This window comes from Pseudophryne corroboree, chromosome 6 (genome assembly GCF_028390025.1).
Source record: "Pseudophryne corroboree isolate aPseCor3 chromosome 6, aPseCor3.hap2, whole genome shotgun sequence".
NCBI lineage: Eukaryota > Metazoa > Chordata > Amphibia > Anura > Myobatrachidae > Pseudophryne > Pseudophryne corroboree.
In genome coordinates this window covers 126,131,129-126,157,618 of record NC_086449.1, presented here as the reverse complement: position 1 = coordinate 126,157,618, position 26,490 = coordinate 126,131,129, and the positions used below count along the sequence as shown (strand labels likewise).

Genomic DNA, 26,490 nt, shown 5'->3' with positions numbered 1-26,490 from the left:
TATACAGTCAGGCACTGTATATATGTACGAGCCCCCGCCATTTTTTACACATAGAAGCGGGACAGAAGCCCGCCGCTGAGGGGGCAGGGCCTTCTTCCTCAGCACACCAGCGCCATTTTCTCTTCACAGCTCCGCTGGAAAGACGCTCCCCAGGCTCTCCCCTGCAGTATCCAGGTGCAAAAAGGGTAAAAAAGAGAGGGGGGGCACATAAATTTAGGCGCAAATTATCACAAACAGCAGCTACTGGGTAGACACTAAGTTACTGTGTAGTCCCTGGGTTATATAGCGCTGGGGTGTGTGCTGGCATACTCTCTCTCTGTCTCCCCAAAAGCCTTTGTGGGGTCCTGTCCTCAGTCAGAGCATTCCCTGTGTGTGTGTGCGGTGTGTCGGTACGTCAGTGTCGACATGTTTGATGAGGAAGGGTACGTGGAGGCAGAACAAGTGCAGATGAATGTGGTGTCGCAGCCGACGGTGCCGACACCTGATTGGATGGATATGTGGAAGGTGTTAAATGATAATGTAAGCTCCTTGCATACAAGGTTGGATAAAGCTGAAGCCTTGGGACAGTCAGGGTCTCAACCCATGTCTGGTCCTACAGCTCAGAGGCCGTCAGGGTCTCATAAGCGCCCAATATCCCAGATAGTTGACACAGATGCCGACACGGAGTCTGACTCCACTGTCGATGACGATGATACAAAGTTGCAGCCTAAAATGACTAAGGCCATCCGCTACATGATTATAGCAATGAAGGATGTATTACACATTTCAGAGGAAAACCCTGTCCCTGACAAGAGGGTTTATATGTATGGGGAGAAAAAAAGTAAGAAGTGACTTTTCCCCCTTCACATGAATTAAATGAATTATGTGAGAAAGCGTGGGATTCCCCTGATAGGAAGGTTATAATTTCCAAGAGATTACTGATGGCGTATCCTTTCCCGCCAACGGACAGGTTACGCTGGGAATCCTCCCCTAGGGTAGACAAGGCGTTGACACGCTTATCTAAGAGGGTGGCCCTGCCGTCTCAGGATACGGCCGCCCTAAAGGATCCTGCGGATAGAAAGCAGGAAGCTATCCTGAAGTCCGTTTATACACATTCTGGTACACTACTGAGGCCAGCAATTGCATCGGCCTGGAGGTGTAGTGCTGTAGCAACATGGAGGAGATAGATACCCTGGACAGGGAAACTGTTCTACTGACCCTGGGACATATCAAAGACGCTGTCCTATATATGCGGGATGCCCAGAGGGACATTTGCCTGCTGGGCTCTAGAATAAACGCAATGTCCATTTCTACCAGAAGGGTCTTATGGACTCGGCAATGGACAGGGGATGCCGACTCTAAAAAAATAAAATAAAAAAAACACATGGAGGTTTTGCCTTATAAGGGTGAGGAATTACTTGGGGACGGTCTCTCGGACCTCGTTTCCACGGCTACGGCTGGGAAGTCAAATTTCTTGCCTTATGTTCCCTCACAGCCAAAGAAAGCACCGTATTACCAGATGCAGTCCTTTCGTTCTCAAAAAAGCAAGAAAGTCAGAGGTGCATCCTTTATTGCCAGAGGCAGGGGCAAAGGAAAAAAGCTGCACCACGCAGCTAGTTCCCAGGAATAAAAGTCCTCCCCGGCTTCCACTAAATCCACCGCATGACGCTGGGGCTCCACAGGCGGAGCTAGGAGCGGTGGGGGCGCGTATCCGACATTTCAGCCACCAGTGGATCCTTGGGCTATACAAATTGTGTCTCAGGGATACAAGCTGGAATTCGAGGCGACGCCCCCTCACCGTTTCCTAAAATCGGCATTGCCAGCTTCCCCCATGGAAAGGGAGGTAGTGTTGGCGGCCATTCACAAACTATATCTCCAGCAGGTGGTGGTAAAGGTTCCCCTCCTTCAACAGGGAAGGGGTTACTATTCCACTATGTTTGTAGTATCGAAACCGGACGGTTCGGTCAGACCAATCTTGAATTTGAAATCCCTGAACATTTATCTGAAGAAATTCAAGTTCAAAATGGAATCACTCAGAGCGGTCATTGCGAGCCTGGAAGAGGGGGATTTCATGGTGTCTCTGGACATCAAGGATGCTTACTTGCATGTCCCCATTTATCCGCCTCATCAAGAGTACCTCAGGTTTGTGGTACAGGACTGTCATTTCCAATTCCAGACGCTGCCGTTTGGTCTGTCCAAGGTGATAGCGGAGATGATGGTGCTCCTTCGGAAGCAAGGAGTTACAATTATCCCATACTTGGACGATCTTCTCATAAAGGCGAGGTCCAGGGAGCAGTTGCTGATCAGCGTAGCACACTCTCAGGAAGTGTTGCGGCAGCACGGCTGGATTCTGAATATTCCAAAGTCGCAGCTGATTCCTACGAAGCGTCTGCCCTTCCTGGGCATGATTCTGGATACAGACCAGAAGAAGGTTTTTCTCCCGGAGGAGAAGGCTCAGGAGCTTGTGACTCTGGTCAAGGACCTCCTGAAACCAAAACAGGTGTCGGTGCATCACTGCACGCGAGTCCTGGGAAAGATGGTGGCGTCATACGAAGCCATTCCCTTCGGCAGGTTCCATGCCAGGATCTTTCAGTGGGATCTGTTGGACAAGTGGTCCGGATCGCATCTTCAGATGCATCGGCTGATCACCCTGTCCCCCAGGGTGTCTCTTCTGTGGTGACTGCAGAGTGCTCACCTTCTCGAGGGCTGCAGGTTCGGCATACAGGACTGGGTCCTGGTGACCACGAATGCAAGCCTCCGAGGATGGGGGGCAGTCACTCAGGGAAGAAACTTCCAAGGGCTGTGGTCAAGTCAGGAGACTTGTCTGCACATCAATATCCTGGAACTAAGGGCCATATACAACGCCCTGAGTCATGCGGAGCCTCTGCTTCGAAAACAACCAGTGCTGATTCAGTCAGACCACATCACTGCAGTGGCCTATGTGAACCGCCAGGGCGGCACAAGAAGCAGGGTGGCAATGGCAGAAGCCACCAGGATTTTTCGTTGGGCGGAGAATCACGTGCAAGCACTGTCAGCAGTGTTCATTCCGGGAGTAGACAACTGGGAAGCAGACTTCCTCAGCAGACACGACCTCCACCTGGGAGAGTGGGGACTTCATAAAGAAGTCTTCACGCAGATTGCAAATCGATGGGAACTGCCACAGGTGGACATGATGGCGTCCCGCCTCAACAAAAAGCTAAAAAGATATTGCGCCAGGTCAAGGGACCCTCAGGCGATAGCTGTGGACGCACTGGTAACACCATGGGTGTTCCGGTCGGTCTACGTGTTTCCTCCTCTTCCTCTCATACCCAAGGTGCTGAGAATCGTAAGAAAAGGAGAAGTGAGAACAATACTCATTGTTCCGGATTGGCCAAGAAGGACTTCGTACCCAGAACTGCAAGAAATGCTCACAGAGGACCCGTGGCCTCTGTCTCTCAGACTTGACCTGTTGCAACAGGGGCCCTGTCTGTTCCAAGACTTACCGCGGCTGCGTTTGACGGCATGGCGGTTGGACGCCAAATCCTAGCGGAAAAGGGCATTCCGGTTGAAGTTATTCCTACGCTGATAAAGGCTAGGAAGGACGTGACAGCAAAGCATTATCACCGCATATAGCGAAAATATGTTGCTTGGTGTGAGGCCAGGAAGGCCCCGACAAAGGAATTCCAGCTGGGTCGATTCCTGCACTTCCTACAGTCAGGTGTGGCTATGGGTCTAAAATTAGGGTCCATAAAGGTCCAGATTTCGGCCCTATCCATTTTCTTTCAAAAAGAACTGGCTTCACTGCCTGAGGTTCAGACGTTTGTTAAGGGAGTGCTGCATATGCAGCCCCCTTTTGTGCCACCAGTGGCACCTTGGGATCTTAACGTGGTGTTGGATTTCCTGAAATCCCACTGGTTTGAGCCACTTAAGACCGTGGAGCTAAAGTATCTCACGTGGAAAGTGGTCATGCTGTTGGCCTTGGCTTCGGCTAGGCGTGTGTCAGAATTGGCGGCTTTGTCATGTAAAAGCCTTTATCTGGTTTTCCATATGGACAGGGCAAAATTGCGGACTCGTCCGCAATTTCTTCCAAAGGTGGTGTCATCTTTTCATTTGAACCAACCTATTGTGGTGCCTGCGGCTACTCGTGCCTTGGAGGACTCCAAGTTGCTGGACGTAGTCCGGGCTTTGAAGATTTATGTAACCAGAACGGCTGGAGTCAGGAAGACTGACTCGCTGTTTATCCTGTATGCATCCAACAAGCTGGGTGCTCCGGCTTCAAAGCAAACTATTGCTCCCTGGATCTGTACCACGATTCAGCAGGCTCATTCTGCGGCTGGACTGCCGCATCCAAAATCAGCGAAAGCCCACTCCACAAGGAAGGTGGGCTCTTCTTGGGCGGCTGCCCGAGGGGTCTCGGCATTACAGCTTTGCCGAGCTGCTACTTGGTCGGGTTCGAACACATTTGCAAAATTCTACAAGTTTGATGCCCTGGCTGAGGAGGACCTTGTGTTTGCCCATTCGGTGCTGCAGAGTCATCAGCACTCTCCCGCCCGTTTGGAGGCTTTGGTATAATCCCCATGGTCCTTACGGAGTCCCCAGCATCCACTAGGACGTTAGAGAAAATAAGATTTTACTCACCGGTAAATCTATTTCTCGTGGTCCGTAGTGGATGCTGGGCGCCCGTCCCAAGTGCGGACTTTCTGCAATACGTGTATACAGTTATTGCTTAATAAAGGGTTATGTTATGTGGCATCCGTTGAGTGATGCTCGGTTGTTGTTCATACTGTTAACTGGGTAAGGTTATCACAAGTTATACGGTGTGATTGGTGTGGCTGGTATGAGTCTTACCCTGGATTCCAAAATCCTTTCCTTGTAATGTCAGCTCTTCCGGGCACAGTTTCCTTAACTGAGGTCTGGAGGAGGGGCATAGAGGGAGGAGCCAGTGCACACCAGGTAGTACTAAATCTTTCTTTAGAGTGCCCAGTCTCCTGCGGAGCCCGTCTATTCCCCATGGTCCTTACGGAGTCCCCAGCATCCACTACGGACTACGAGAAATAGATTTACCGGTGAGTAAAATCTTATTTTCTGATACTCTCCCTGCTTGGAACAATATCACATGATTCATGTCACCATGCAGTCTAACTCAAAATGAATAAATAGAGCAGGATCTTAGTTAAATGTGTATGATATATAAAGCATATTATATGAATATATGACACACATAATATTACACAACACATTACATGAGTAAATCTGCCAGGAAACTCTGCAGTCCAGCTAACCCTTTTGATGCAGATGGTGAAAGGGTCACTCAGAATGGACTCGTTGAGGTACAGTTACAATGCTGAGGTTTGTCAATAAATGGTAAACCAGGCTGATTTAGAATTTATTACTGTTGCCGCTTTACCAATTACTGGCAGCTTTAATAAACTGCGGCATAGTATATCTACCTCCTTGTCTTTATGTGATACCTACTATGAACACCCCCCCTCCTTCTAAAACAATGTAAAAATATCAAGGGTTTGCACGGAAGCACGTGGCCTAACAATACAGCAGGAGCCATTGACACTGCTTTATCCCTCATTGCAGTCACCACTTCAGTAGACTAACATCGATGTTGGATCAGTCCTGGCCACCACCACTGTATGCAGGTAATTGGAGCATTTTCTAGAGATGGAAATAGCAATGACAGGAAAACCCAGATCTCAGTAATGAGGCCTGTAGTGGACGTGCCACAGAAGAGGATGTAAATAAGGAGAATGCAATACATGAACCAGGTCTATTGCGCATATTCACCTTTCCTGGAGTGCGGGGAGGTTGCGCGCATACAATCTGCGCATGACTATCTTGTGCTCCATCTCCATGTGAGTGAGAACCAGCTGCAGAACCTGGTCCGACGGATTCTCCGCATCTTTCTGATATGCGCCCACTGCGGGTGGCGGTTTCTGGAGGACAGGGAACAGGTCCAGCAGGCAGGGCAGGGCTACCTGATACAAAGTGATAGCTGGAATAAATATGGATGCTGATGTTTGTATACACTGTAACCTTCCTGTACCAACTACAGCGCCCGGTATTTCTGCTTTCAGTTATTTTCAACCAAAGACCCGGATTTATTAAAGTCTGATATTGCAAAACCAGGAGGTGCCAAGATCAGGTAATAAGGTCATATTCACATTAAAAACACGGAATAAAAAGGTGCACACAAGTAAAGAACATGGTTATCTGAAGTCAGACTGCAGTTAGAGCAATCAGTCTATAGGATGGAATCACTCTAAACATAGTAATGATAAAAAATTAAAATAACCACACATGTAATTTGGTATTAAACACTGCAGTTTGGTATTTCCAAATCAGGCGGACATCAGGTGGGAGGGGGGGCATTATCACTCTCTTGCATGCTATTTTAATTTACTTAAAATTTTGCGTAACAACCATGTGCCCTGGACATGGGGAGACCGGAACCACCAGGGGGACGTGGTCACAGTGCTAGTTGGGACTGGTAAGTGGCATTATTTAGGAAATGGACAGGGAGAGTGTAGGGCAATATGAAGCTGTGTGAACACAAGGAGATCTGGCCCTATCTCAGAAAGGGTGTAGTATGTTTTGCCGGCGGTTGGGATCCCGGCACCAAGCATACCGGCGCCGGGATCCCGACCGCCGACATGCCGGCTATTTATTCTCCCTTCTCTATTTATTTTCTCACGCTATATATTCTCCCTCCAGGGGGGTCGTGGACCCCCAAGAGGGAGAATAGTTGTCGGTATGCCGGGTGTCGGGATTCCGGCACCGGCATACTGAGCGCCGGGATCCCAACAGCCGGCATACTGAATACCACCCCCTCAGAAAGCCAGCTAACAGTGGTACCCAGTAGAGATGGCTACTGACTCTGTCTCAACACAGTGACTCGAATCATTAGGAAGTATGAATGATTCGAGTCACTCACAGTTTAATGAGTGGAGACAGCTGCAGCAGTAGCCTCTCTCAGCCAGAGGGAGGAGACTCAGTGTGTTGTTCAGTCAGTGTGTACCTTGTCATTGGTCTCACACTGATTGTGAGAGGGACGAGGGAGCAGTCACGACTCACCAGTCAGTGAGTGCTGCGCTGCTGTGCCTGATTCATTCATCCTGAGTCTGCCAGTGAGTTGAGACAGTTGTACACTATGTAGACTCAGTGACTCAGTGGGCAGATCTGATTCATTCAGCATAAGCCTGCAGGAGGTGGAGCCCCTGCGGTACAGTGCTCTCAGCTCAGTGCTCATTCCAATCAAAATGAGTCATGGCTCATGTGCTGAGACACTGACTCGAGACACTCCACTGAACTGAGCCATGTGTCTCAACTCAATTCAGTGATACACTTTGCCCATGACTAGTACCCAGAGAGGGGAATGAAGAGAAGGGCTGAGAGGCAACCTGCAGTGAGGGAATAGTCAGCTCGTGAGAGAGAGAAAAGCTATGGAATAACAGGGCCCTGCCAGAGGCTGTAATGTCAGGTACACACTAAACGATGTGTGTACCCAGCAAGCTCACTAGCGTCGGGACCCGTCGAGCAGCGGCATGAGGAGGAGTGGGATTGTGCTGTCTTCAGATTGAGCTGCATGTACAGCCGACTGGGGATGTCGCTAGCGACCTGGGGGAGCGTGCATTGCTAATGATCTAGTGGGTGCAGACAGGATGATAGTTGATTGGTCGTTATCTGCCGATTCATTTGAAATGACGTCTAGTGTGTACCCAGCTTAAGAGAGGAGCTGCAGTCTGTTAAAATACGGTAAGACAGCTTGTGAGGCTAATGGTTAAAATGTGAATGTCAGTCTGTTCAGCCTGTTTGTCGCTTTGCAGCTAGTAACTAAGAACAGTGCAGGATGAGCGAGGTACACAGTCATTTACACACTGCAACCAAGCCCAAGTGCTGGAGGGTTAAAAAAAAAAAAAAAAAAAAGGAGGATTTTGGTACTTACCGATAAATCTAATTCTCTGAATCCACTCGGGGACAGATTAGAAAGCTGGGGTGTGAAGAATGGAGAACGGAGGTGGCACAATATATGTAAAATAAATGCAGTGCACAGCTGGCTCCTCCTCCATGCTCCCCATCCCACCAGTTTGAAAAATTGACGAAGAGAAGAGGGAACATGAAAGAACACATTCAGGAAGGAACCAACCATGCCACAACATTAAGCATCAACCAAGTAACTAGGAAACGGATACCTGAACAAAAATGTGTTTGAACCAAATAACAAGAACACGCAGGCTGGCAGCACCGAGGTGGGCTTCCAGTGTCCCCGAGTGGATTCAGAGAAATAGATTTATCAGTAAGTACCAAAATCCTCTTTTCTCTGTCATCCACTAGGGGACACTGGAGATTAGACAGCTGGGGACATCCCAAAGATACCCCATGGGCGGGAGTGCTGTCCGAAGCCTGCAAAACCAAACGGACAAAATCTGAATCCTTAGCCACAAAAGTATCAAATTTGTAGAAACAAGTAAACGTGTGTGCAGAGGACCATATTGTAGCTCTACAAAGTTGGTTCGTAGAAGCTCCTCTGGCAGCCGCACAAGAAGCTGTTTCCGACCTGGTGGTATGAGCACCCACCCGAAACGGGACTCTCCTACCACTGGATACATAGGCTTGTCTGATGCGAGTCTCATCCATCTGGACAAGGTTGTTTTGTAGCTGGCCAACCCCTCTTAAGACCATTATACAGCACAAACAAAACAGACGACTTTCTAAGTGAACTCGTAAAGCCTTAATGCCCTGACAACGTCCAGGGAACGGTCTCCTTCCGACATCTGAAAAGATGGGACCAAAATTGGTTGGTTAATGTGAAAACTCAAAACCACCTTAGGCAAGAACTCTGCCCTAGTACGGAGTTCCGCCCTACCCTCGTGGAAAACCAGAAAAGTACTCTTACAGGATAGGGCTCCCAATTCCAATACCCGCCTTGCCGAAGCCAAGGCAAGTAGCAAAACTGTCTTCCAGGACACATATTTAAGTTCTGCCCTTTTCAAGGGTTCAAAAAGATCAGATCTTAAAAATTCTAAAACCAGGTTTAAATCCCACGGAACCGTGGAAGGACGAAAGGGTGGTTGTAGCCTCAATACTCCCTGCAAAAAATAAGATTTTACTCACCGGTAAATCTATTTCTCGCAGTCCGTAGTGGATGCTGGGAACTCCGTAAGGACTATGGGGAATAGCGGGCTCCGAAGGAGGCTGGGCACTCTAGAAAGATTTATGACTACCTGGTGTGCACTGGCTCCTCCCACTATGACCCTCCTCCAAGCCTCAGTTAGGACACTGTGCCCGGACGAGCTGACATAATAAGGAAGGATTTTGAATCCCGGGTAAGACTCATACCAGCCACACCAATCACACCGTATAACTCGTGATACTATACCCAGTTAACAGTATGAATATAACTGAGCCTCTCAACAGATGGCTCAACAATAACCCTTTAGTTAGGCAATAACTATATACAAGTATTGCAGACAATCCGCACTTGGGATGGGCGCCCAGCATCCACTACGGACTACGAGAAATAGATTTACCGGTGAGTAAAATCTTATTTTCTCTGACGTCCTAGTGGATGCTGGGAACTCCGTAAGGACTATGGGGATTATACCAAAGCTCCCAAACGGGCGGGAGAGTGCGGGTGACTCTGCAGCACCGAATGAGAGAACTCCAGGTCCTCCTCAGCCAGGGTATCAATTTTGTAGAATTTTGCAAACGTGTTTGCCCCTGACCAAGTAACAGCTCGGCAAAGTTGTAAAGCCGAGACCCCTCGGGCAGCCGCCCAAGATGAGCCCACCTTCCCTGTGGAATGGGCTTTCACTGATTTAAGATGCGGCAGTCCAGCCGCAGAATGCGCCTGCTGAATCGTGTCACCGATCCAGCGAGCGATAGTCTGCTTAGAAGCAGGAGCACCCAGCCTGTTGGGTGCATACAGGATAAATAGCGAGTCAATTTTTCTGACTCTAGCCGTCCTGGAAACATAATTTTTCAAGGCCCTGACTACGTCCAGTAACTTGGAATCCTCCAAGTCCCTAGTAGCCGCAGGCACCACAATAGGTTGGTTCAAGTGAAAAGCTGATACCACCTTAGGGAGAAACTGGGGACGAGTCCTCAATTCTGCCCTATCCATATGGAAAATCAGATAAGGACTCTTTATATGACAAAGCCGCCAATTCTGATACACGCCTGGCCGAAACCAAGGCCAATAACATGACCACTTTCAACGTGAGATATTTTAGATCCACGGTTTTTAGTGGTTCAAACCAATGTGATTTTAAGAAACTCAACACCACGTTGAGATCCCAAGGTGCCACTGGAGGCACAACCGGGGGCTGAATATGCAGCACTCCTTTTACAATGTCTGAACTTCAGGTACTGAAGCTAATGCTTTCTGGAAGAAAATCGACAGAGCCGAGATCTGTATCTTAATGGAGCCTAATTTTAGGCCCATAGACACTCCTGCTTGTAGGAAATGCAGAAATCGACCTAGTTGAAATTCCTCTGTTGGGGCCTTTTTCGGCCTCACACCAAGCAACATATTTCCGCCATATGCGGTGATAATGTTTTGCAGTTACATCTTTCCTGGCTTGAATCAGCGTAGGAATGACTTCCTCCGGAATGCCCTTTTCCTTTAGGATCCGGCGTTCAGCCGCCATGCCATCAAAACGTAGCCGCGGTAAGTCTTGGAACAGACAGGGCCCCTGCTGCAGCAGGTCCTGTCTGAGCGGCAGAGGCCATGGGTCCTCTGATACATTTTCTTGAAGTTCTGGGTACCAGGCTCTTCTTGGCCAATCCGGAACCACGAGTATCGTTCTTACTCCTCGCCTTCTTATTATTCTCAGTACCTTTGGTATGAGAGGCAGAGGGGGGAACACATAAAACAACTGGTACACCCACGGTGTTACCAGAGCGTCCACAGCTATCGCCTGAAGGTCCCTTGACCTGGCGCAATATCTTTTATAGCTTTTTGTTGAGGCGGGACGCCTTCATGTCCACCTGTGGCCTTTCCCAATGGTGTACAATTCTTTGGAAGACTTCTGGATGAAGTCCCCACACTCTCGGGTGGAAGTCGTGTCTGCTGAGAAGATCTGCTTCCCAGTTGTCCACTCCGGGAATGAACACTGCTGACAGTGCTAACACATGATTTTCCGCCCATCGGAGAATCCTTGTGGCTTCTGCCATCGCCATCCTGCTTCCTGTGCCGCCCTGTTGGTTTACATGGGCGACTGCCGTGATGTTGCCTGATTGGATCAGGACCGGCTGGTTTTGAAGCAGAGGCCTTGCCTGACTCAGGGCATTGTAAATGGCCCTCTGTTCCAGAATATTTATGTAGGGAAGTCACCTGACTTGACCAAAGTCCCTGGAAGTTTCTTCCCTGTGTGACTGCCCCCCAGCCTCAAAGGCTGGCATCCATGGTCACTAGGACCTAGTCCTGTATGTCGAACCTGCGGCCCTCTTGAAGATGGGCACTCTGCAGCCACTACAGTAGAGATACCCTGGTCCTTGGAGACAGGGTTATCAGCCTAATGCATCTGAAGATGCGACCCGGACCACTTGTCCAACAGGTCCCCCTGAAAAGTTCTTGCATGGAACCTGCCGAATGGGATTGCTTCGTAGGAAGCTAACATTTTTCCCAGGACTCGCGTGCAATGATGCACCGATAACTGTTTTGGCTTCAGGAGGTCTCTGACTAGAGATGACAGCTTCTTGGCTTTCTTCACCGAGAGAAACACTTATTTCTGGTCTGTGTCCAGAACCATCCCCAGGAACAGTAGACGTGTCGTAGGAACCAGCTGTGACTCTGGACTGTTTAGAATCCAACCGTGCTGTTGTAGCACTTTCCAAAATAGTGCTACCCCGACTAGCAACTGCTCCTTGGACCTCGCCCTTATAAGGAGATTGTCCAAGTACGGGATAATTAAAACTCCCCTTTTTCGAAGGAGTATCATCATTCCGGCCATTACCTTGGTAACACCCTCGGTGCCATGTACAGTCCAAACGGCAGAGTCTGGACTTGGTAATGGTAATCCTGTACCACAAATCTGAGGTACTCCTGACGAGGATAGTAAATAGGGACATGCAGGTAAGCATCCTTGATGTCCCGGGATACCATGTAATCCCCCTCGTCCAGGCTTGCAATAACCGCCCTGAGCGATTCCATCTTGAACTTGAATTTTTTATGCATGTGTTCAAGGATTTTAAATATAAAGAAGGGTCACACCGAACCATGCGGTTTCGGTACCCCAACCGTGTGGAATAGTAACCCCGTCCTTGTTGAAGTAGGGGCACCTTAAGTATTACCTGCTGGGAATACAGCTTATTAATTGCCTCTAGCACAGCCTCCCTGCCTGAGGGAGTTGTCGGCAAGGCATATTTGAGGAAACGGCGGGGGGAAGACATCTCGAATTCCAGCTTGTACCCCTGAAATACTACTTGAATGAAACAGGGATCCACCTGTGAGCGAGCCCACTGATCGCTGAAACTTTTGAGACGGCCCGCCACCGTACCTGGCTACACCTGTGGAGCCCCCGCGTCATGCTGTGGACTCAGAGGAAGCGAGAGAAGAATTATGATTCTGGGAACAGGCTGACTGGTGCAGCTTTTTCCCTCTTCCCTTGTCTTTGTACAGAAAGGAAGCGCCTTTGACCCGCTTGCTTTTCTGAAGCCGAAAGGACTGTACCTGATAATACAGTGCTTTCTTAGTCTGTGAGGAAAACTGAGGTAAAAATATTTCTTCCCAGCTGTTGCTGCGGATACGAGGTCCCAGAGACCATCCCCAAATAATTCCTCACCCTTATAAGGCAGAATCTCTATGCGCCTTTTAAGGTCAGCATCACCTGTCCAGTGACAGGTCTCTAATACCCTCCTGGCAGAATGGACATTACATTCATTTTGGATGCCAGCCGGCAAAATATCCCTCTGTGCATCCCTCATATATAAGACGACGTCTTTAATATGTTCTCATGTTAGCAAACTAGTATGTTTGACAGGGTCACCGACCACGCTGCAGCAGCACGCTCTGCAGGTTTCAGTCTAGTACCTGAGTGTGTAAATACAGACTTCAGGATAGCCTCCTGCTTTTTATCAACAGGTACCTTCAAAGTGGCCGTTCCTAAAACGGCAGTGCCACCTATTTTGACAACCGTGTGAGCGCCTTATCCACCCTAGGGGATATCTCCCAGCGTAACTTATCCTCTGGCGGGAAAAGGTACGCCATCAGTAACTTTTTAGAAATTACCAGTTTCTTATCAGGGGGAACCCACGCTTTTCACACACTTCATTCATTCATCTGATGGGGGAACAAAACACTGCCTGCTTTTTCTCCCCAAACATAAAAACCCCATTTTTAGAGGTTAATGTCAGAAATGTGTAACACATTATTTTTATTGCCGGGATCAAGTCACGGATGTTCCTAGTGGATTGTGTATATGTCTCAACCTTGTCGACACTGGAGTCAGACTCCGTGTCGACATCTGTGTCTGCCATCTGAATGAGCGGGCGTTTTTGAGCCCCTGATGGCCTTTGAGACGCCTGGGCAGGCACGGGCTGAGAAGCCGGCTGTCCCACAGCTGTTACGTCATCCACCCTTTTATGTAAGGAGTTGACACTGTCGGTTAATACCTTTTACCTAACCATCCACTCTGGTGTCGGCCCCACAGGGGGCGACATCACATTTATCGGCATCTGCTCCGTCACTATATAAGCCTCCTCCTCAAACATGTCGACACAGCTGTACCGACACACCGCACACACACAGGGAATGCTCTGACTGAGGACAGGACCCACAAAGCCCTTTGGGGAGACAGAGAGAGAGTATGCCAGCACACACCAGAGCGCTATATAATGAGGGGATTAACACTATAACTGAGTGAATTTTCCCCCATAGCTGCTTGTATATACAATATTGCGCCTAAATTTAGTGCCCCCCCTCTCTTTTTTTACCCTTTGAGCCTGAAAACTACAGGGGAGAGCCTGGGGAGCTTTCTTCCAGTTGCACTGTGAAGAGAAAATGGCGCCAGTGTGTCTGAGGGAGATAGCTCCGCCCCTTTTCCGCTGCCTATTCTCCCGCTTTTTTCTGGATTTTGGCAGGGGTATTTACCACATACATAGCCTCTGGGGCTATATATTGTGGTATTTTTGCCAGCCAAGGTGTTTTTATTGCTGCTCAGGGCGCCCCCCCCAAGCGCCCTGCACCCTCAGTGACCGGAGTGTGAAGTGTGTATGAGGAGCAATGGCGCACAGCTGCAGTGCTGTGCGCTACCTTGGTGAAGACTGATGTCTTCTGCCGCCGTTTTTCCGGACCTCTTCTTGCTTCTGGCTCTGTAAGGGGGACGGCGGCGCGGCTCCGGGACCGAACACCAAGGACTGGGCCTGCGGTCGATCCCTCTGGAGCTAATGGTGTCCAGTAGCCTAAGAAGCCCAATCCGGCTGCAAGCAGGCGAGTTCGCTTCTTCTCCCCTTAGTCCCTCGCTACAGTGAGCCTGTTGCCAGCAGGTCTCACTGAAAATAAAAAACCTAAATCTATACTTTCTTTCTAAGGGCTCAGGAGAGCCCCTAGTGTGCATCCAACCTCGGCCGGGCACAAGATCTAACTGGGGCTTGGAGGAGGGTCATAGTGGGAGGAGCCAGTGCACACCAGGTAGTCATAAATCTTTCTAGAGTGCCCAGCCTCCTTCGGAGCCCGCTATTCCCCATAGTCCTTACGGAGTTCCCAGCATCCACTAGGACGTCAGAGAAATGTCTGTTCCTCCTGTAAGAACGCCAGATGATGTTGGAAAAAGATTGAAAGGGCCGAGACTTTTAAGGACCCTAACCTCAAACCCCCGTCCAAACCAGCTTGTAGAAAGCGCAACAATCTGGTAAGACTAAACTGTCTGGGGTTCCAACCCATAGGCTGCACCAATCCATGTATCTTTTCCAAATTCTATGATAGTGTGCCACAGTAACCGGCTTCCTTGCCGCTAACATTGTAGGGACAGCTGATCTGGGAATGGAAGAAAAAACAAAGAAAAAGCGCCCTAGGTTGAAAATGCTGCCTGCTGCTCTCAAGGGAAAAGGGTATTAGCACACCCTAAACAATTGAAAGAAAAAAGGAAGAAGAGAGAGCGCAAGCAGACTACATGTGCATTTGAACAAATTTATTCATAAAATAAGTTGAATCATAATCAGTTAAAAAATAACATTAGTTAGAACTAATAATATATTCAATTCAACAAAGAATCCACACTCGGCATATGATATATAATAGTCCCACAGTACTAGTGCACTAGTAAATGATGCAATATTCGGTATACGTTCTTTGTTAGAACCAATGATCCATCAGTCTGGTGTGATTACTAGTAGCTGATAATTTGATATGTAAAAATTTTTTTATTTTTTTTATTTTTTTTAAAATATATAGCACTTTAGAAACAGTTCCAAAATGAATGTTTTTCCTTTATTCTATATAGTAGTGATATTCTTGCTATTGGATAAACCGGTTTGGTAAAGATATCATACTGGAATTAGGTGAAGTAAAGTGCATGAGCTCCGTCTGTCACTCTCTCACTGTGACTATTATCCGGAGCTGAATTGCTTACCGCTTCCACAGATGTCCCAGCGGTACTGACCATGAACCGGGCGCCGCTCTTTCTAGCGGCTCGACCTCCCGTTCTCCTGCCGGACCAGTGTGGCAGGATATCTCTTTCACTGCCGCCTCCAAAACGGATCGCTGGTGCTCCAGATGATTTGAGCACTGTAGATTCCGAATGAATCAAATGAAAGCCACGGTCCCCGTATAGCAAGCGGGACCAATGCAGGTGGCTACGGAGCTGGTCAATCAATTCCGGCAGAGATTGAGGGTATAGAATAAATAAACTCGTAGGACTGACGAGTGCCTGGATCCTTTGAGCCCTGACGCGTTTCTCGACCGACAACACTGGTCGTTTCCTCAGAGGGTTGAAGGGACAGCTGATCTGGGAATGCCCTTTTCCCTTAGTATCCTGGTCTCAAGAACCACGCCGTTAAAATCAGGCGTTTCAGGTCTGGGTGTAGGAATGGACCCTGTGACAACAGATCTTCCCTCTGCGGCAACCTCCAAGGCTCCTCCGCTAGGAGATCCCTCAGATCTGAGTAACAACTTCTGCGAGTCCAGTCCGGTGCTATCAGAATTACCCACGCACTTTCCTGTTTTACGTTTTTTAACACTCTTGGTAATAGAGGAAATGGTGGAAAGATGTAAACCAGTTCATATGGCCAGTGAATCGCCAGCGCGTCCACTGCCTCTGGTGCTGGATCCCGTGTCCTGGTCACATATCTCAGAAGTTGACAATTGTATCAGGCTGCCATTAGATCCACCTGAGGTAACCCCCACCGTCGTACCACTGCCTCGAGTACCTGGAGGTGTAGACTCCACTCTCCTGGGTGCATGTCTTGACGACTGAGATAATCTGCCTCCCAGCTGTCTACTCCTGGAATGAAGACTTGCAACAAAATTATGTTGCGCTTTTCTGTCCAAGACAGAATTCTTGTAGCTTCTTGTATGCCATCCTGCTCTCCGTTCCTCCTGGACAGTTTATATATGCCCCTGCTGTGACATTGTATGATTGCACTTTTACATGTTGGGCTCGTACTAGGCTCTCCTCTTGAAGAAGCGCATTGTGGATGGCTTGGAGCTCCAGCACATTTATTGGTAGACTGCTCTCGTATGGGGACCATCTCCCCTGAAATTGATGGCTGCCCAGTACTGCACCGTAACTTCTGAGACTTGCATCCGTTGTCAAAATGATCCAATCCCAGATTCCAAATTGTTTTCCTGCTGATAGCTTTGTGTGGACTGACCACCAGATCAATAATATTCTGGCCAGAGATGACAAGCAAATCTTCCTGTGAAGGTACAGGTGCATACCTGCCCCCTGTGCAATCAGGTTCATTTGGAAAGTTCTTGAGTGAAATCTGCAGTACTGAATCGCTTCAAAGGAAGCCACCATCTTCCCAGGAAGCCGAATGCAAAGGTGTAGAGACACAATCTGATTTTTTTTAAGACCTGGCAAACCATGTCTTGAATCTTCTCTTCCGGTAGGAAGACTCTCAACTGTATTGTGTCCAGGATAAGACATAAGAATTGGATTGTTTGGGGGAGATTCAATTGTTTGAAAATTTAGTTGGGTGTCTGTTTTTCCCAATTTAATAGGGAAAAAACAGACACCCAACCGACTTTTCAAACATCTGAATTCCCCCCCTTTGGGTTGGTTATAAGTTGGATTTTTGAAGTTGACAATCCAACCATATTGAGTTGGGACCTGAATAGTGATCTGTGCGTCCCGGATCAAGAATTTCCGGGGACGGGGCCTTAATAAGAAGGTCGTCCAAATAAGGTATTATTGTTACCCCCATAGACCTCAATTTGCTACCATGACCACTATGATCTTTGTGAAGATCCTTGGAGCCGAAGACAGACTGAACGGTAGTGCTCTGAACTGGTAGTGGTTCTTCACCGCAAACCTCAGATACGCTTGATGTGGTGTCCAAATTGGAACATGGAGGTACACATCCTTTATGTCCATTGACACCATGAATTCCTGTTGGTCCAACCCTGCAATGACCGACTGTACTGATTCCATCTTGAACTGGTAAACTGATAGGAATTGGTTTAACACTTAAGTTTAGAATGGGCCTGACCGAGCCATCTGGTTTGGGTACCACAAAAAGATTTGAATAAAAGCCTGTCCCTCTCTGTGGTACCGGCACCAGTACTATCACTTCTGTTAGAAGCAATTTTTGGATTGCTGTTTGTAATGCCCTTGTCTTTTGAGGGCACTGATGTAGACCCATAGTAAAATATTGACTGTGAGGGCGTAAGAGAAATTATATTTTGTATCCGTGGGAGACTATATTGTTGACCTAGATGCCTGGAGAGGTTTCGGCCCAGGCTTTCTGAAACCTTGTCAATCGGACACCCACCTTGGGGGTCCAAGATGAGCTGGGAGACTGTAGTGCCACTGTTTTTTCATTGGGCTTAGAGTCCTGTTTCCGGGTCGTTGACTGGGAACGGCCTCTTCCTCTGTTTCCACGAGATTGTCCTCCAAAACTTCTACCTCTGCAGGAAAGGACTGAGCTCTTAAGGAAGTAAAGCCCGGTCCGGAATAACTTCGTCTTACAGCCGGTGTGGTTCTAGGGTATGTAATAGGCAAGAAAGTCGATTTTCCAGCTGTGGCCTGTGAAATCCATCTATGCAAATCTGGACCAAACAAAGTCTCCCCAACAAAGGGAATAGCTTCTACGGCTTTCTATGAGTTTGAATCCACCTGCCAATCTCTGAGCCATAATATTCGCCCTGCCGACACTGCAGAAGCCGAAATACGTGATGCTATCCTACTAGCACACTTTGCAGCTTAGCAAAGATAAGTGGGCGACTCATGGATATGCTCCGCTGAGCGAGATATCTCTTCCTGGTTATTATCTTCTGCCACTGCACAGACTATCTGTCCAACCCAAGCCACAATGGCCTTATTAACCCAGGCACTCACCAGTGTTGGTCTGTGGCATGCCCCAGCTGCTACAAAGATGGACTTAAGCGCTGTATCCAACTAGCGGTCAGAAGCATCCTATAATGTAGTCACATTTGGCATAGGTAAAATCGTCTTTTTTTAACAATCTAGCTAAGGACGCATCCACATTAGGTGGGACCTCCCATTTTGTCATGACCCCCTTAGGCAAAGGATAATTTACCGTAAATTTCTTAGGTAGTTGGAAACGCCTATATGGCTGTTTCAAGGCTTCACCCATCTGCTCCTGGAGCGTTTTAGGAATGGGAAATACTGCTGTCTGTGGCTTTTGGTATTTCAAACAGATCGAAAACCTCAGGTTCCTTAACCTCTTCCTCCTTGAAGGTAAGGACCTGTTTTACTGCTTCAATAAGGGATTCCAAGCAATTGACCTCTGAATCCTCCTCTGGAGGGGTAATTTCAAATACCTCTTCTACCAATTCTCTGTCATCATAATCTACTAAGAGACCCTCTTCTTCCTCTGACTCTTCTTGCAGAACAGGAAGGGGTCTCTTTACTGATTTGCGGACAGGTTTTTCTGCCTGTGTGGGCGGAGTAAGTCTAATCAGGACTTCCTCCATAGTTTTAGAAAATCTCACAGTCCATTCTAAATGTTTGCGAGATTCCGTCTGCTAAGGCATTTTCCCATAATACTGATGGAACACTACCCCCGGCCTGTGCATCCGTACCTAAACAAGTGTCGCACACCCCGACACTGCCAACACTTGTGCTCTTTTTCTCACATTTTGAACACACATAGCAAATTTTTGTGTTCTTGGTTTGTGCTTTTGCCGCCATGTTTATAGTACACATACACAGCAACCAGCAGTCCTGTCACTCTTTTAGAATAGATGGAGATAGACTGTAGGGATAGGGGAGCAATGAAAAACAGGGGAGATACTCAGCTGGTTATAATAAATAAAATTACCAAAAATGAAAATTTAAGATTAAAATTAAAAAAATTGTACCAGCCCCAGGTTTACAAATCCCACACCACCAACTGTTATTGCAGGTTGTTTCAGGTTTGTTTTGACGTCTCTAATGCTCCCCACCTCAGGACCTGTCAGCAGCGTCCTTTGGGAGATAAAATATATATACGTGCATATTGAGAATCAGTGAGACTTGGAGCTATGGCAACTAGAGCCCGCCTTGCTCCACCCCCCTCCTAACCTCCAGCCCGCTCTATTTACGCGCCTAATCTCTAACAAAAATGGCCACCACTTCAAATTTTTGATCACATGACTCCTGTACTATAATGGCAGGAGAGGGCGCTGTACACCGTGTGTTCCCGGAGCTCACCTCCAGTGTTGTAAACAAGCTGCTGAGCTCCCCTGTGCCTCTGCGCTCTGTTCCCGGAGCTCACTTCCGGTGCCGTAAACAACCTGCTGAGCTCCCCTGCGCTCCGCTTCCCCTGCCTGTTCACCTCTGCACACTGGACCCTTCTAACATCTGATGCGTCCGCTGCATGTCAGCCCTGTGTCTCTGGCGGTCGCCACCGGACCGGAGACACAATGTGCTGGCACCAGCTCTCACTAAGAAAAAGATCGGTCGGGAAATGCATGTCAGCGGCGCTAGTCCCTGGACGCCCTTACTTACTTGCGCGCCCGCTGCGGGGAAGGAGGAGGGGGCCTTTATACAACTCAGTACTCACTGTTTGCTGGATTCTCTGGGTGAGCAGCCGATCCCTTCCACCGGGATCTGTGTCTCACAAGTACTCTAGAGAGTACCTTAGTGTAACCTGCTCTCTCCTTTAGTGAGGTGGGATTAGGCCACTGTAATCATAAAATACCCTTCCTGATGTGCTTCTAGCTCCTCAGCACAATTTTTCAAACTGGAGGGATGGGGGGTGTGAAGGGGGAGGAGCCATCTGTGCACTGCATTTATTTTACATATACTGTGCCACCTCCGTCCTCCATTCTTCACACCCCAGCTATCTAATCTCCAGTGTCCCCCTAGTGGATGACAGAGAAAAAATCCAAGTTATGTCTATAACATATTGTGCTGCACTCATCAAATATCTGCACCAACTCCTGAGTCTGCTTCTTGCTCTTAACATCTATGTGTGCAGAGGCACCTCACAACACGTGCACCATGACAAAAAAAAAACACACACGCGCGAGCGCGCACACACACATAATTCAAAACACATAATAGGGAATTGGAAGGAAACAGTGGTGTATTTAGCGAAAGTTACAATAGATGTTATACAAGTAAATAACAAGTCATCTGAATGTGGAGAAACCATTTAATTTCTCCGATCTCTAGGCTTAGTGCAAATAATCTGACTCCCTAAGTGTTTCCCAAGAGAAGGGGCCCCAGTCAAACTGTGTCTACACCACCACATGTCAGTACATTTCCAATAGCAAAATTACAAATCTCTTTACTCACCTCTATAACCTCAGCATCTGTTGTATAAAGGTGGTTACGCAAAGCGTGATATACAACCATCGCCCGGTTATACTGTCTCAGGTCTGCTGCCGGCTTACAATGAAAATCAACAGCATTAGGTTAGGTTCATAATAATACTCTATACAATGTATTCTAGTCTAGGGAGAGATCCCTGACTGCACTTTAAGGGGTTTGATTTACAATGATAGATCCCATTCTGTAACCAAGAAAATGTCTCACACTCCCAACTGCTGCCTGTCAGTCTACCACCTTGGTTGCACCTACAATAGAGAAGTGATCTGTAACCCTCTTACCCAAGTAAAGGACATCCACTGCCTCAGCCAGGTTTTGTCAAGGAGGGAGTGATATTATTGCATTTTCCAATTAATATAATTGCTTTGTTTTGCATTCTTTATCAGGATCCTAGGAAGGCATCTCACCTTAGATCCCCAATTAAATCTCACAAGCAGGGGAAATCGGAAGGTAGCCCAAGGGTAACCTCAGGCCGATGACACCTTCATAAATCTTCTCAAAGAAGCAACATTTATAATAACCAATCAATTTATCACAATCTTACCACATTCTTGATGATGTGATGTAGGCAGCATATACCCAACACCTTGTTCTCTGGCTTGTAGTCATCAGAGAAGAGCAGAGATGGCGGCATCACTCTGCTGAGGAAGTCAGAGAGCCAAGGACGGGGCACCTGGTACAGCATCCAGGAGAAGACCAACTTTGCCTCAGGGTGGGACTCCCACGTGTCTCTAAAATAGGAATATACAGATCATATTTTTGGGTACTGATCACCTTTTTCTCTGCATATTTAAAACTAAGGATGGCCATTAACCATTGATAATTGCCAACCATCTATACGGCAATAATGGTAAAACATTGGTGACACAGATATGATGGCTAATGCCATTGAAAACCAACTACCATCAATGGCAGATCCATCGATGATCAATCCTATTTAGAATATCTTATAAAACACTTTTCAAAACACGGGATCAATAAATACAGCTCTATTGAAAAGCATATCCACTCAATACACCGAGGAATCATTGAATTCTGTGAATAAGTAATAGACTTACTAAGCTGCAGTTTGTCAAAGTTGATGATCAGCGTTGATTTATGGATTTAAATCGGCAACTGTAATAAATGATAAATCAGGCTACTTTAGCGTTTATTATAGTTACTCTAAATCCATTGCTCAAAGCTGATGGTCATTGGCTGTTTTACTAAACTACAGGTTAGTAACTCTATACCAGGGTCGCCAAATGTTTCATTATCTTGGAATCTACTGCCCCGTTAGAACCCACCCAATGTTTTATTTGTGTGCCAATGCACACAAGTACAGCATTACATGTAAAAATAATCCTAGCTTATAATGGTTTCCTACAAATATAGCTTGTATATTTTGTTACTGTTCTAGGTTCTGAAATCTCTTGCTTGTAATCCAGGAATCTATTTGTTATCAGATATGGGGGGTAATTCAGATCTGATCGCAGCAGCAAATTTGTTAGCTAATGGGCAAAACCATGTGCACTGCAGGTGTGGCAGATATAACGTGCAGTGAGAGTTAGATTTGGGTGGGTAATATTGTTTCTGTGCAGGGTAAATACTGGCTGCTTTATTTTTACACTGCAATTTAGATTTCAGTTTGATAAACCCCACCCAAATCTAACTCTCTCTGCACATGTTATATCTGCCCCCCCCCCCTCCTGCAGTGCACATGGGGGGTCATTCCGAGTTAGCGATCAGGCTAAAAATCTGCATTTCTGCACATGCATATGCCCCACAATGCACACGCGCAACGTACGGGTGCAAAGCCCGTTGTGGTTGTGCACAGGTTCTAGCGAAGTTTTCAGTCGCACTGACGGCCGCAAGGAGATTGACAGGAAGGGGGATGTTTCTGGGTGTCAACTGACCGTTTTCAGGGAGTGTCTGAAAAAACGCAGGCGTGGCTGGGCGGGTGTATGACGTCAAATCCGGACACGAATAGGCTGAAGTGATCACAAGCGCTGAGTAGGTTCAGAGCTACTCAGAAGCTGCTCAAAGTGTTTTTGCAGAGCTCGACTGCACGTGTTCGCACTTCTGCTAAGCTAAAATACACTCCCCAGTGGGCGGCGGCATAGCGTTTGCACGGCTAAAACTAGCTAGCGAGCGACCAAATGGAATGACCACCACGGTTTTCCCATTAGCTAACGAATTTGCTGTTGTGATCAGATCTGAATTAGGCCCATGGTTGGCTGTGCAGTAATGAGATTCAGGGGTTTAGGCTTGCCATAAAATCCCTTTAATCCGGTACTGCTATGATTTACACGGGTTCTGTAGCTGATTAAAACCAGGTGAAATGCAGGCTTGAATGTAGCCAGCCACAGAACCTGTGTAAATCATAGGAGTACCAGATTAAAAGGATATTAAGGCAAGCCTAACCCCCTGAGTCTCAATATTGTACAACCAACCATATCTGATGACAAATAGATTCCTGTATTACAAGCAAGAGATTTCAGAATCTAAAAAAAATAACAAAATCTACAAGCTACTTTTGTAGGAAAGCATTATATGCTAGGATTATTTTTTATTGTTCATTAGCTGTAGTGGTGGATGAAGACAGACCCTCCAATATGACCCATTCCATTAGGTACAAAATGCTCTGTTCCTGGACTTCCCTTTTGATTTATGATTTCCATCACCTGTGTTGAACTAGTTAAATAAGAAAGGTGCTTCTTCACAGGTGATGGCAATCATAAATTAAGAGGGAAGTCCAGGAACAGAGCAGTTTGTACCTAATGGAATGGGTCATGTTGGAGGGTATGTGAAGAGGTTTGTGAGATGATGCCGGCTATGCTGGTCCATCTGCTCTCAAGACCCCAGTTCTGCTCCTCTGAGAATCCTCATGGGTGGAGCATGTGCAGAGAAGCTCTGTTTGCGGTTTCTCTTCTGTAAATTAAAGTCCACGTGTCCTTGGGAGGACTGACCAGCATCGCCACCACCCCCACAAAACATTACCATGAGGCCCAGCAGTCCAGTGTCACAGCCCTGGCTGTCATGCCAGTCAGTAACCAACCAAGATACACATATCACATAGTTCTCACTTGCAGAGCAGGGGTCCTAAAAGTCCCAATGCCTCCCTAAATGTACTAAAGGGCAGATCCTGATTATTTCCTTTGATGAGATCAGCCACAGATTTAAAGTTCAAGACTTCTAAAAGAGTTTGGAGAAGCTGTTTAGCTAATGCCCGGGAGTGGCAATCTGTCCATGGCTTGTCCTGAATATGTGCCCCACACAGCAGGAGAACGGGCACTGTAGCACAGCGCAGGACATACTGGGGATCCATTGGACCCACACCTGAGATGTCTGGATTAGTCCTTGGTGCTTCTTTGGTACCAGGAGCCTCATCTCCATCCTCTGGTGATGTAGGGGCCACAACTCCTTCCCACCCACTCTTTGACTGCACAACAAGACTGGCGGACTTCCCAGGCGCCTCTGCGTTTTCTGACGTCACGGATGTAGGTAGCTCTGCTCCTGCGGAGTCTCCCGGCGCAGTTGCCGGGCTATCACCATCACGTGATGCTGCTCTCGCTGCTTCAAGCAGCTTAGCGAAAGCTCGAGCGGCAGCGGCCGCTTTCCCGGGCGTCCCCTGCTCACTTCCGGGGTCCGTACCGGGTGCTGCCCAGGCAACCACTGCCTGGAGCAGCTCTGCACAGCTCGCTAGGGTGCAGGGGACCGCGGTAGAGCGACCCAGGCAGGCAGAGAGGTCGGTCAGAGCCTGCGCAAGCAGCTGTTCTTGAGCAGCCATGCCAGGTACATAAGAGCCGGAAAGAACGGTCATCTCCACTGCGGGCACGATGTACGGTCGCCATTTTGGTTACTGGCAAAGAGGGCAAAGCTAAAAAGATTACTTTTTTTTTCCTGATTAAACGGTACGATACATCACACAGTAATGCATTTAATAGAGAAAAGGAGGTGGAGTCGTGGACATGGCTGAACGTCATGCCTTTTACTCCCCAACCATTACCCCCTTCTCCCCGTGGGAACTGATCTGCTTCCCAGTTCTTAACCAGTCTGTTAATGGATTCAGCAGAGGAAACTGTAATAGTAATTTGAGAAAGTTAATGAGCACGGACATAGGTAATGCTGTGATGGGATGAGGAAACGTTTTTCAGTTAGCTCTATTTTCGCACCCGATATGCTGCAATTGGCTTTTAAATAATTGAAAAGGGTCGCGCCAGAGAACCAATTTAATATGATAGAAAGCCAATATATTATAAAATGGACATTTATTGCACGTGAATATATACACACATCAAAAACAAATTCTTTTAGCTAAATATTGATATAGACAACACCTAATTAGATACAATTGTAACTGGCAGCAGGTATATAAGCTGTAAACCAAATTGTATCAACTCAGTTGGTGTAGGTGCTGGGGTATGATGAAAACAGTGAGGACGAAGAAAGTTCCGTTTCATATATTTATTAAAGGCAACAATTCCAGTAAGGAGTTAAATGACAGTTATTAGTCACCATCTGTATACTGACGTATTGCAATGAATGGTACAATGATAAGCAGGAACAGTCTTAAAGATGCATTGAAGAAATGTTCATACAACTGAGTTTAAACAGGCTTGTGAATGAAAGAAGAATTGTCCAAATGAAGCAATGATTGCTGCCAAACTGTAAGGAGTGTTAACTGGATATTGTAGACATAAATGAATAACTGTAGAGACGTGTACTGATGCTTAAAGGTTAAACTGGAAGGCTGTGAAGAATTGTACTTGATTGCAGTAACAATGAAAATACAATACTAAATGGAATACTTGCAAGTTGTGACGATAACACTTGAAGCACTGTGAAACTGCAGCAGACGACAATGATGAAGAATTAGTTAAACTGGATGATGAGAGAACGAGAACCAGGATAAAGTGGAAACTTCCACAGACTGTGATTATAGGCAGTCACTGAACAGAGAAACCTCACACAGGACTCCAGGGATTCCACTTGTAGAGCGATTAACTGACAGCACAGCAGGGAGCTGGTGGCTCTCTTGCGGTGAAGGCTGCAGGCAGACCCCTGGGAGCGGAGGCGATATCAGGACCACTGGAACCACACAGGATATCAATGAGAGAGCACAGAGCTAGGGCATAGAGTAGATACAACAAAGCACTGACTCAGAGTAACATAATCCCAGCCTACTTAAAGGCAGCACAAGCACGGGATTGGCTAACACTTACCCACAGGTGTTTCACAAGTGCTCTCAGATGCTCATTTGGCCTCCAACATGGCCGCCTTTTATACTACAGACACACAGCGGCGTCTTCAGCCATTTGGCTCCCGCACTCTCAGCTCCAAGAACCTGCATCACCTCTGCCGCTGACCACGCCGCGTCCCCACACGGCCGCACAGCACCGTGAGCAACCGCACTGGGAACGGATGGACCCAGAGCCCGCAGTGGTGAGTGATCCGGCTGGATAATATTAAAACTGCTACATATATTTCCCATTTGCTGCATGTAATTCAAAATGGAAAAAGTAACAGGAAGTTATGAAACACATCTAGGACTCCTTTTGTAACTATTGAGCTCTGGGAATCCTGCCCGGCATCTAACGGTTAT

General features: G+C 47.4%; 1 protein-coding gene across 1 annotated transcript in view; it reads right to left on the bottom strand.

The window, feature by feature from the left end:
• The window catches only part of TTI2 (TELO2 interacting protein 2), a 34,135-nt gene extending 9,393 nt beyond the window's left edge, over window positions 1-24,742 (bottom strand). Inside the window, exons 1-4 of the mRNA XM_063931834.1 lie at window positions 23,972-24,742; window positions 21,451-21,637; window positions 20,874-20,966; window positions 5,755-5,945 (exon numbers count right to left, since the gene is read on the bottom strand). Coding sequence (XP_063787904.1) covers window positions 5,755-5,945; window positions 20,874-20,966; window positions 21,451-21,637; window positions 23,972-24,708 — 1,208 coding nt within the window. The 5' untranslated portion in view covers window positions 24,709-24,742. The remainder of the gene's footprint in view (window positions 1-5,754; window positions 5,946-20,873; window positions 20,967-21,450; window positions 21,638-23,971) is intronic.
• Window positions 24,743-26,490: the final 1,748 nt, after the last annotated feature.